General features: G+C 43.7%; 1 protein-coding gene across 1 annotated transcript in view; it reads right to left on the bottom strand.

Annotated features, from left to right (window-relative positions):
- Positions 1-1,500: 1,500 nt before the first annotated feature.
- The window catches only part of DRAM1 (DNA damage regulated autophagy modulator 1), a 100,311-nt gene continuing 89,550 nt past the window's right edge, over positions 1,501-12,261 (bottom strand). The window contains exon 7 of the mRNA XM_075342395.1: positions 1,501-1,812. Within this exon, the coding sequence (XP_075198510.1) occupies positions 1,768-1,812 (45 nt within the window). The 3' untranslated portion in view covers positions 1,501-1,767. The remainder of the gene's footprint in view (positions 1,813-12,261) is intronic.

Genomic DNA, 12,261 nt, shown 5'->3' with positions numbered 1-12,261 from the left:
GTGGCGTCACCAGGGGGAGCCGAGTGGTGAGGCGTCACCAGGGGGAGCCGACTGGTGACCTTCCTTGGTGCCATTGCAGGCAAGCATCTTCCAAAGCCTCAATTAGTTGCTCCTTGGGGAATCCTTTGTACCAGACTCCTAATTCACAGGCCTTTGTTTGTAGTTTCAACAAAGTCCAGTTCTTGTACTCTGAGGTTCTGGTTCCAGATGTTGATGGGCCGTTGTCCTCCATTCCTTCTGCTCTGATACCTCCGCTGCTAACCAATTTGTGACGGGGTATGCGACAGAGCAGTAAGGGACGCCAGGCCAAGGAACAATCCAAAGGGCTTTATTGGAACCACAAAGATAAAGCACCAAATATGAATATAAATCCTTAAAGTCTGCAAAGATTCCACTACAAAACAACAGATCGGGGGGCGCCTCCCCGGTATTCCGACGCCAGGGAAAATATGGCAATGGTCCTTATATGAGTTCCTTGAGTCCAACAGGGTGAACAACAAAACACAATCCCACGTGGTCACTGATCTCCAATCTGTAACGATCTATACACAGGCATTAGGATCTAGCCTCAGCTATAGATCCGAGTCCTTCTCCAGCCCAGATCCAACTTAGGGCCACTTTACACGCTGCGACATCACTAGCAATTGCTAGCGATGTTGAGCGAGATAGCACCCGCCCCCGACGTACGGCCGATATGTGGTGATTGCCGCCGTAGCGAACATTATCGCTACAGCAGCGTCACACGCACATACCTGCTCTGCGACGTCGCTGTGACTGCCGAACAATCCCTCCCTCAAGGGGGAGGTGCGTTCGGCGTCACCGCGACATCACTAAGCGGCCGGCCAATAGAAGCGGAGGGGCGGAGATGAGCGGGACGTAACATCCCGCCCACCTCCTTCCTTCCTCATTGCCGGCGGATGCAAGTAAGGAGATGTTCCTCATTCCTGCAGTGTCACACATAGAGATGTGTGCTGCTGCAGGAACGAGGAACAACATCGTACCTGCAGCTGCAACGATAATTGGGAATGGACCCCTATGTCACCGATTAGCGATTTTGAATGTTTTTGCAACGATTCAAAATCGCTCATAGGTGACACACGCAACGACATCGCTAACGCGGCCGGATGTGTGTCACAAATTCCGTGACCCCAACGAAATCGCTTTAGCGATGTCGTAGCGTGTAAAGTGGCCCTAACTGACTAACATGTGTTTCATTGTTCTTCTCTCCTGGGATCAGCCCCTTAGGTGGGCAGAAGGGCACACCTCCCCGGGACATTTGATACATGAAAGGATTCTAGAAGTCCTGGCTCTATTCTGTCTACCAAGTTGTGGATTGGAGGAGTCCCATGCTGAGAAGAACAAACAATCTCTCACCAGAAGCAGTACAAAGGAAGGACAGACTATTAACCATGAGCACAGGCGGCGGAGGGACAAATAAACGAAGGTCAGGTAAAATGAAAACTTTACACAATATTATATTGTTAATATTTTTAGCCTATAATATGTGCATCATGTTTTATTAATTTACTTCTATTAAAAAAAACATTTGAAATACAGGATTATCATTTACTCATTAAAAAAAAACAAACCTAAAAACAGCATAAAATATCCAGAAATGTTGGACGGATATAATTTACTAAAACACATACAGTAAAGGTTGTATCTCTGCTAACAAAGCAGATAGTGCAAATTGTGTTCGGCTCTTATTGACTTGTAAAGTCATGATTAAATAAATCTTCATTCTATGACACTGGAACGGAGCAATTGTCAAAAATCATCATGGATTTCTATCGACAGTTTCACAGTTACACCCTGCAGGAGAAGCATAAAAATAATTATTTAGACCAGTGCATCATGTCCTATTTCTTACAAAAAGCAGATGCACTAAAGATACAGTATATCTGCACAATTGCAGTGCATACTAAACATTTTGTTGATGTTCACACTAATGTATAAGCTATAAGTTCATAGACTTTACAGTAAATAACAAATATATATCAAAGAGCGTCATTCAGTTGTCCTTGATTTTTCTGGTATGCAAAAAAATGGTCTGAGTTTCATCAGTGTTTTGTTTCCAAGTTTTATCAGTGGTTGATTAGTGTTTCAGGTTTTACTATCAGTGTTTCCTCAGCGATTTTCACACATGAAAAATTAATAAGTTGTAAACTATCTCCGATTCATTGCAGTGTTAGTCACCATCAGCCCATGGATAGCGTACTGATGACATCCGTGTGCTCTCCGTTATTTTCACTAAGGCCTCTTCTCCACTAGCGTTTTTTTCCTGCAAATTCCCTCGCATTGAGAAACGGATTGCAATCTTGCAAATGGTTTCTAATGATGCTGTCTCCATTTCCCCTTTTTTTCCAGACGATACACGGGCTCTCCTTGAAATCGCAGCATGCTGCGATTTGATGCGATTCTCAGCTCTCTCACCCCCATGCAAGTCAGAATCCGGGTGGCATGCGCATGTCACACGGATCCTGACACTTGCATACCGCGTCAGACTGGCTACCGGAGAAATCTCCTGTAAAACCAGTCCTGGCTGCGGTTACATGCACTGAACCCGGGAGCTGTCCCCTGAGCTCCAGAGTGCAGCCTGAACAGCAAGCGCCGAGTGATGGATTCCCTGGCGATTGCTGTTCAGGTCAGCACAGCTGCAGACAGATCAGGCAGACGCTGGAGCTCAGGTTTCAGCTCTGGAGCTGAGTGCAGGTAACAGCGGCCAGGACTGGTTTTACAGGAGATTTCTCCCGTAGCCAGCCCTACACTGCTTACTTAAAAACTCACATAGCACCCGCATGACGCTCACATGTCATACGGATGCTATGTGAGGAAAAAAACACACACCGTATGCAGATCACACGCAGATCACACGCAGGACACACGCAGGATACTCGACTCACATTTTGAGCTGAGTATTGCTGTGATTAAAAAAACGCCAGTGGAGAAGAGGCCTCACTCATAGACTTGTATTGGTAAATTTTAATCCATGACTCCAATCAAACTCGGAAATATCTCTGAGATTTTCTGCGGACACACAGACATGAACGGCTCAATAGATTATAATTAGGGATGGAACGACCCCAAACTGTAAAGTTCGTCGTCCTTACCAGAACACAGACGGTTACCCTTATGTCCTGTTCCTGTTCTGGTTTGTCATCCGAATAATGCTTGTTGAAAGGTTGCAGAGCAGCTAATCAGCAAGATTTTCCAATGTTGGCACTTCTGGCCCCATTACAGCTATGTCACGTACTGGCTTAACATCTGTGAGCTTTATTTTGGCTGTATATCAAAATGGAGGAGATTCTATGGTGTTTTAAAAATAATAATCATATTTAAATATTTTTTTTAAAAAACTGCATAGGATCCCCTCTCTTCTGATATCAATGCAAGTTAAAGCTCACAACTGACTGTAGCTGTCTATTTTACCATCACTGGCTATCAAAATATGGCGGAAGTCTACTTCATTTTTTTAAAAAAAAATAAATAAATTTTACACTGCCATACAACAAATATATTGCAACCAATCACAGATGCAGACACAGGGTGGGGGGGTGTGTATAGCATTTTGCAACCAATCACAGACACTTGCACAGAGCGTGTGCGGGGGAAGCAGTGAATATTCATGACGCTTAATAAGCAGGTCCGGAAGAGAGTCAGACTGCAGTGTGATCCCCTGTGAAGCACAGTATGTATAACTATCCTGCTCTTACTACCATTTAACGTCCATTTGTTGACTCCTAGCACTTACAGCCCAGAACTATTTATAATCTTGCATGGGGTTCGTTGTCCGGGATCAAGTTGAGATGCTGAATCAGATTTTTTTTAGTCTATGCTGGTTCGACAAACCCGAATATCCACGGGCACACTCATCACTAATTATAACGAGTATGTGTTCTAACCAAGAAAAAAATGAAGTGTTATGTATTGTATGTATTAAGATCTCATAACTCCAACTGAACTACAATGCAAAGTCGACTGAACTTTTCATTATAACAGTAATATAGTATACATAACAAAAATGAATATTGTTTGTTGTTTTTGTTTTTTTAATAATAGTCTATGGCGGAGGTATACCTCTAGGGGCTGAGCTATGATATTGTCATGGTTCCGATTTGTGCTGCATCTTGTATGCCGTGACGTGCTGATATGCTTCTCTGAATACAGAGCCTTTTGCCTTGAGATGCTCCGCTGTTTTGCACTCCTGTGAATGGGTTGCTTTTCTTCACCGGGTCTATCGCTGGTGCTGGGAGAGGCTTGCCCACATGCTCCTTGTTCTGGGTAATTGCTCTGCTTTATCAGGGAGCATGCTCGCCCGGAACTACGCCAGTCGTATTACCTGGTTCCCCAGTAAGTGCTTTCAGCTCCTGTTTGTGTCTGGTTTTGATCTTGGCTACTCGACCCTGGACTATTACTGATTCTGCTTTGCCCACCCCCTTGACTTTGCATTACCTCCCGGCTCTGACGTCAGACCTCCTCCTGACCTCATCTCTGCTTGCTCCCTGTATCCCATACGTACTCTCCTGGTATCCTAAGCCTCGGTCTGTATCTTGACCTTGTTTCTGCCTGCTTCCTGTGTGTTGTCATGTCCTCTGGTGTCTGATCCTGGCTTGTCTGACTTTCAGCTGCTCACTCTGTATGCTAGCGATTCCAGCGCCATCTAGTAATAAACGTCATACTACACCACATAAGATCAAGTATTCCACCCAGTGCCACCTATTGACTAGTATCAGTACTCCGTGGTGTCAAGCATCACATTATAAATATACAAAAAGACCGACCCGCACATCCAACAGGTGTCAAGAGGCGCAAGCTGAAAACACATAACTATACAGCTGCACACTGAAACGTTAATAATGAATAAGGGAACTCTGGTATTGCATTACTGCTATATTTGAAAACCCCCCCCAGATATTTAGCATATGTATTGGCCAATGCATGTGAGCCCAGTAACTGATGGCAAGGTAATCTCTGTATACCGGGAACCTAATCTGTAATGCCACTATCTGATTTGAAAACCTCCATGTCTGGGCAGCTAGACTAAAATCCTAACTGCAAATGCCACTATCTGGGTTAAAACCTCCCTTATTCATTAAGTTCCCTTATTCAATGTTAGCATTTCAGTGTGCAGCTGTATATGTTTTGTAGTTATAATGTGTTTTCAGCTAGCACCTGTTCACACCTGTTGGATGTGCTGGTCAGTCATTTTGTATATTTAGAGTGCATCTCTTTCTGATTGAGCACTCCGCCCTAGACCAGATTGTGTTCACTCCCCTTTATAGCTGGAATCGAGCTGCCTAGACATGGAGGTTTTAACCCAGATAGTAGCATTTGAAGTTAGGTTTTTAGTCTAGCTGCCCAGACATGGAGGTTTTCAATCCAGATAGTGGCATTACAGGTTAGGTTCCCGATATACAGAGATTATCTTGCCGTTGGTTACTGGGCTCAAATTCATTGGCCAATACATATGTTAAATATCTCTCTTTTATTAAAATATTGCTATAGTAGTAATGAAATACCAGAGTTCCCTTACTCATTGTTAACATTTTAGTGTGCAGCTGTATATGTTTTGAAGCATCACATTATGACTGGCCCAGACATTTTCCTCCTCACCTATGGATCCAGTGCACACACTCTGCGATCAGGTGGCAAATCTGACTCAGCTGGTTAAAGACATGGCTGCGGAGCAGCAGAATTTGGCCACCTCTCAGATTCAGTTACAGGAGCAGTTTTCCTCACTGTTAAGAGCTTCCCAGAACCCCTTAGAATAGTCTACAGGTCGACCTTCTGAACCTACTGATGTGCAAACAAGTTTCCCTAAACCTGTGGTTTTACTCCCTGATATGTTTTCTGGGGAGAAAGACCAGTTTAGGATGTTCAGGAAAAGCTGTAAATTGTTTTTTACCTTGCGACCCCGATCATCAGGGAATGAGTCCCAACGAGTGGGAATTACTATGTCCCTGCTAAGGGGGGGTTCCCAGAAGTGGGCTTTTTCTTTGCCCCCAGAAGTGGGCTTTTTCTTTGCTCCTGTTAGTCCCAGAACGGTCTTCTGTGGATATGTTTTTTGACGCTTTAGGAGTGATTTATGACAAGCCTAATGGAGCCCAGGTAGCCGAAACTAAGATCATGAGCTTGAAACAGGGGGGGTCACACTGCCGAACAATATACCTCCTAGTTCAGACAGTGGTCGTCTGAGGTTCTATGGAACGCCGCCGTCCTCTGCTATCAGTTTAAAAAAAGCCTGTTGTATACCTTAAAGGACGCTCTGGCCCTCTACTCTCCTCCGAGCTCTCTCGTGGAGGCCATGACTTAGGCTATCCGCATGGACCGTAGGATACAGGAGAGACATGTGGTCTGACAAGAGACTCCCTTTAGTCTTCCCCAGTATCAATCATCAATCGAACACGGAGCCCATGGAAGTCGGTATAGCCAGCCCAGGACAAAAGGAGAAGAGACAGTGTCGCGACTTAGGACTCTGTTTCTATTGCTGTCGCGCAAGACACTGGAGGAAAGATTGTCTTGCACGGCCCTCAGCAGGCAAACTGTCTGGAAATGCCTAAGTCTTGGTGATTTTCGAGGAGGGCACCCAGACTTCCAGGTACTTCTTAACTGCTCCAGTAAAGTTTTGTGAAATGTGGAACTGCTTTTAAAGAATCGGCTTATATGTCCGCACTCGCTTTCGTTGACTGTGGGTCTGCCGCCAATGTTATTGATGCTGGACTGGTTCGGAGACTAGATTTATGGACAGTTAGGCTATAGAAACCAATCCAGATTACTGCTATTGACAAAATTCCGTTATTTCAGAATCTGGTCCAATTTGTTAAGGTGGAGTTCACACTTAACCTCAGTATGGACAGACCCACCTTATCTCCTGCTATGTTATGGAGATAATTTGCCTGTGGGGCTGGTATTGGGAATTCCGTGGCAACACATGCATAATCCTGTAATAGATTGGTGTCAAAGGGATATTGTTAAATGAGGGTCTTCATGTTATAATACCTGTCTTAAGACCGTTCAGGTTTTCTCTGTTAGTCCGGAGGGTCTTCCGGAATACCTAAAGGACTTCAGAGATGTGTTTTCAGAAAAAGCGGTAGAATTCTTGTCGCTCCATGGCCCTTATGATTGTGCTATCAAGCTTGTTCCTGATGAAAAAATTGCCCAAGGCTTGCTTGTACAATTTGTCTGGCCCGGAACGGGTTGCTATGAAGCCGTACATGAGTGAAAGCCTACGGAAGGGGCATATCCGTCCTTCCTCCTACCCTGCACCAAATCTTTCTTTGTCAAAAAGAAGGATGGTGGATTCTGTCCCTGCCTCAATTTCCAGGAATTTTATAAAATTACGGTTAAAAATACCTATTCGCTTCCACTGATCCCTAACCTTTATAATCAGCTTTCTGGGGCCAAATGGTTTTCTAAGTTAGATCTAAGGGAAGCCCATATTCTTATATGTATCCGGGAGATGAGTGGAAGACAGCAATTTTAACGTCCGAGAGTCAGAGAATCTGGTGATGCCTTTCAGTCTGACTAATGCACCTGCTGTGTTCCAAAATTTTATGAATTATGTTTTTTTTCTGATTTTATTGGAATGTTTTATTGTGATATATGTAGATGATATTTTGATCTTCTCTCCTGATCTGAATTCTCATTATGACCATATCTGCTCTGTGTTACTTAAGCTTAGAGAAAATTCCCTGTTTGCTAAATTGGAACACTGTATGTTTGCCATGCAGGAAATCTCTTTCTTAGGGTTTATTATGTCAGTGGCTGGGTTTAAGATGGACCCTGGGAAAGTACATGCCATAGTTGATTGGGTTCAACCTAGGGACCTTAAAGCACTGCAACGTTTCCTGGGATTTGCCAATTACTACAGGAAAGTCATTAAGGGTTTTCTCAGATCGTCAAGCCCTTGACAGATCTTAAACGTAACGGGGCAGATCTGAAGGTTTGGTCGCCAGAGGCTATTGTGCTTTTCTGGAATTGAAGGGATAGTTTATGTCCATGCCAGTTCTCATTTAGCCAGACCTCATGAAAACGTTAATTGTGGAGGTGGATGCCTTTGAGATTGGAGTGGGGTCGGTATTGTCTCAAGGACCAAAAACATTAACCAACCTGCGACCATGTGCCTTTTTTTTCGAAAAAAAATTCTCGGCCTTTGAAAAAAATTATGATGTTGGTAATCGTGAACTGCTTCTTGTGAAACTGGTATTTGAAGAATGGAGGCATTTTTTTGGAGGATGCTGCCCATCAGATCACGGTTATTACTGACCATAAAAATCTGGCATATATTGAATCAGCCAAACGGTTGACCCCTAGACAGGCCAGATGGTCATTATTTTTTTTGAGATTTAATTTTTCTATTACATTCCGGCCAGGGTCTAAGGACGTGAAAGCTGACGTCCTATCACGCAGTCTAGATCCCGTGTCTTCCCCAGAAGCTCCATCCTCCATTCTTCCCCAGGGTATTGTTATTGCCATGTTATCTTCCGAGTTGGAGACGGACATCCGGGATGCCCAGTCATTGTCTAAATTGTTTGTTCCTGTACACCTGAGGTTGCATGTGTTACAGGACTTTCATGACTCTGTGTTGAGTGGTCACCCGAGGGTCACGACCACCTTGAGGGCTATTTCCCGTCTTTTCTGGTGGGCTTCTATGCGTACTGATGTTACAGAATTTGTGTCTTCTTATGAAACGTGCACGTCCTAAAGTGAGTCGTAACTGGCCGGCCAGGGAGTTGGCTCCATTGCATATTCCTGAAAGATCATGGACCCGTTTGTCCATGGATTTCATTACAGACTTGCCAATTTCTTATGGGAAGACTGTGATCTGGGTGGTAGTGGACCGGTTTAGTAAACAAACACACTTTGTCCCATTATTGGGGTTGCCTAATGCCGAGACACTGTCTGGGTTATTTATCAATCATGTTATTCGATTACATGGCATTCCCCTAAATATTGTGTCTGATAGTGGGGTACAATTCATTTCCAAATTTTGGAGGGTTTTTTTACAAAAAATTAGGGATTGAGTTATCGTTCTCATTGACTTATCACCCGGAGACCAATGGGCAGACTGAGAGAACTAATCAATCTCTAGAACAAATTTTGCAGTGTTTGGTGATGACTCAGAAGGAGGAATGGTGCTCGTCCTTACCTCTTGCTGAGTTTGCTTTCAAAAGTCGAGTCAATCAATCCACTGAGACTTCACCTTTTTTCTGTAACTAAGGCTTTCATCACCATTTTGGAGAATTCTCTTGGTTAAACTATGGGTGTCTGGGAGCAGAGTTGGCCATACAACAGCTTGGGGATGTCTGGAGAGACGTTCAGAGAAATAACGGGGTGGCCCAGTGCCATCAGAAGCTGAAGGCTGATAGGAGACGTTCTTGGAGTCCTGTCTTGCAAGTGGGATAAGGTGTGGTTGTCAGCCAAGAATATTAAGCTTAAGGTACCTTCAACTAAACTTAGGTCCTAAATTTATTGGACCCTATGAAATTATAAAGATGGTTAATCCCTTGGCTTTTGGGCTGCGAGTCCCTCAGTCCCTACGCATTCCCAATGTATTTTATAAGTCCCTGCTTAAACCCTTTGTTCCCTTTGCCTAGACTTCCACTGCCCTGCCTCTGCCTGTCCCCTTTGATGGAGGTTTGGAGTATGAAGTGTAGAGAATTGTTGATTCTTAAAGGGTCTGGAATTGCCTCCAGTATTTAGTTCATTAGCGGGGATACGGACCCGAGGAAAGATCATGGGTTCCGGGTGCGTTCAGTGAGAGCCAACCGATTGGTCAGGGCCTTCCATCAGAGGTTTCCTGAGAAACCTGGAGGTCTGGTGGCCCCCCTTGAAGAGGGGGTACTGTCATGGTTCCGATTTGAACTGTATCTTCTGTGCTGTGACGTGCTGGCTGTTATGCTTTTTTGCGCAGAGCCCTTTGCCTTGAGATGCTCAGCTATTTTGCACTCCTCTGGATGGGTTCCTTCTCTGCACCGGGTCTGTCGTTGTTGCTGGAAGGGGCTTGCTGACATGCTCCTTGTTCGTAGAAATTGTTCTGCTTTATCAGGGAGCATGCTCGACCGGAACGTCGCCAGTCATATTGCTTGGTTCTGCAGTAAGTGCTTTCAGCTCCTGTTTGTGTCTGATTCTGATATTGGCTACTCGACCCTGGACTGTTACTGACTCTGCTTTGCACACCCCCATTAACCTTGTCGTTATCTCCTGTCTTCTGATCTCGGACCTCCTCCTGACCTTGTTTCTGCCTGCTCCCTGTGTTTTGTCATGCCCTCCAGATTTTTGATCCTGGCTTGTCTGACTTTCTCTCTGTTGACTCTGTACGCTAGTGATTGCAGTGCCATCTAGTGACAAACCTCACACTACGCCACATAGGGTCCTGTATTCCATCAAGCACCACCTAGTGACTAGTATCACTACTCCGTGGTGTCAAGCATCACAGATATACAATTGAAACCAGAAGTTTACATACACTATCTAAAAAGACACATATGCATGTTTTCTCACTATCTGACATGAAATCAGAATAACGTTTTCCCGTTTTAGGTCAATTAGGATTACCAAAATTATTTATATTTGCCAAATGCCAGAATAATGAGAGAGAATGTTTTTTATTACTTTCTGAAAAGTCAAAAGTTTACATACAGTATTTGGTATTATTGCCCTTAAACTGTATGACTGTGGTCAAATGTTTTGGATATCCTTCCACAAGCTTCTCACGATAGTTTGTAGGAATTTGGGCCCATTCCTCTTGACAGAACTGGTGTAACTGAGCCATGTTTGTAGGTTGCCTTGCTCGCACCTGCCGTTTCAGCTTTGCCCATAAATTTTCAATAGGATTGAGAGCAGGGCTTTCTGATGTCCACGCCAAAACAATGAGTTTGTTATCCTTAAGCCACTTTGTAACCAGTTTGGTGGTATGCATTGGGTCATTGTCCATTTAGAAGACCCATTTCCGCCCAAGCTTTCAGTTCCTGGCTGATGTCTTGAGATGTTGCTTCTGTATTGCCACATAATCTTTCCTCATGATGCCATCTATTTTGTGAAGTGCACCAGTCCCTTCTGCAGCAAAACAAACTTACCACATGATGCCACCCCTGTGTTTTACAGTTGGGATGCTGTTCTTAGACTTCAAATCTTCTCCCTTTGTCATCCAAATGTAACCACAGGACATGTCTTCAAAAATTAAGGTCTTTGTTCCTGTGTGCATTTTTAAACATTAATCTGGCTTCTTTATATATCTTTTGGAGTAATAGCTTCTTCGTGACAGAATGGCCTTCCAGCTCATGTTGATACAGTACTCGTTTCGCTGTGGATACTGACACAATCTTACCAGCTTCTGCCAGCATCTTCACAAGGTCTTTTGCTTTTGCTTGCTGTGCCCATGTCTGACCAAAGCACGTTCATCTCGGGTACACAGAACCTGTCTACTTTCCGAGCGGTATGATGGCTGGACATTCCCATCTTGTTTGTATTTGCGTATAATTGTTTGTACAGATGAATGAGGCACCTTTAGGTATCTGGAAATTGCACCTAAGAATGAATCAGACTTCTGTAAGTCCACAATTCTTTTCCTGAGATCTTGGCTAATTTCTTTTGCTTTTCCCATGATGCTACACACAGAAGCAGTGTGTTTCATGTGTGCATTAAAATACAACCACAGGTGTGTCTCTAACTCATATGTTGCCAATAAACCTTCAGAAGCTTGCAAAGACATGATATCATCATATGGGCTGTCCCATATTGTCTAAAGGCATATTACTCTTAATGTATATAAACTTTTGACTTTGCAGAAAGCAATAAAAATGCCTTAAAACATTCTTACTATCTCATTTTCTTGCATAAGGCAAATATAAATAATTTTGATAATCCTAATTGACCTAAAATGGAAAAGGTTTATTCTGATTTCATGTCAGATATTGAGAAAAAAACATGCATGTGTGTCTCTTTAGATAGTGTATGTAAACTTCTGGTGTCAACTGTAGGTTAAATACAGATACATTTGATTAGTAGCCAGCTCATAGAGTGTAAGCTTGTGACTAGTGCCCTCACTCTTCTTTGTATCTGTCGAATTTAGTTACTTTGTAATGTGTCATTTTATGTGACTGCAGACTTGTGAATCCACACAATGTGCAGACTGCGCACTTTGAGGATTCTCCAGTGTCGGCAGCCGGTGACCATATGACTGCAAATATCAATTTACATACTTCTTGCTACATTCCAACTAGACTGTACCCGGCCTTGCTCAATACTCTTCCATTGAGT

The sequence above is a fragment of the Anomaloglossus baeobatrachus genome, chromosome 4 (assembly GCF_048569485.1).
Source record: "Anomaloglossus baeobatrachus isolate aAnoBae1 chromosome 4, aAnoBae1.hap1, whole genome shotgun sequence".
Classification (NCBI taxonomy): Eukaryota; Metazoa; Chordata; class Amphibia; order Anura; family Aromobatidae; genus Anomaloglossus; species Anomaloglossus baeobatrachus.
Note: the sequence above shows the minus strand (reverse complement) of the source record. Positions and strands in the feature narration are given on the sequence as shown.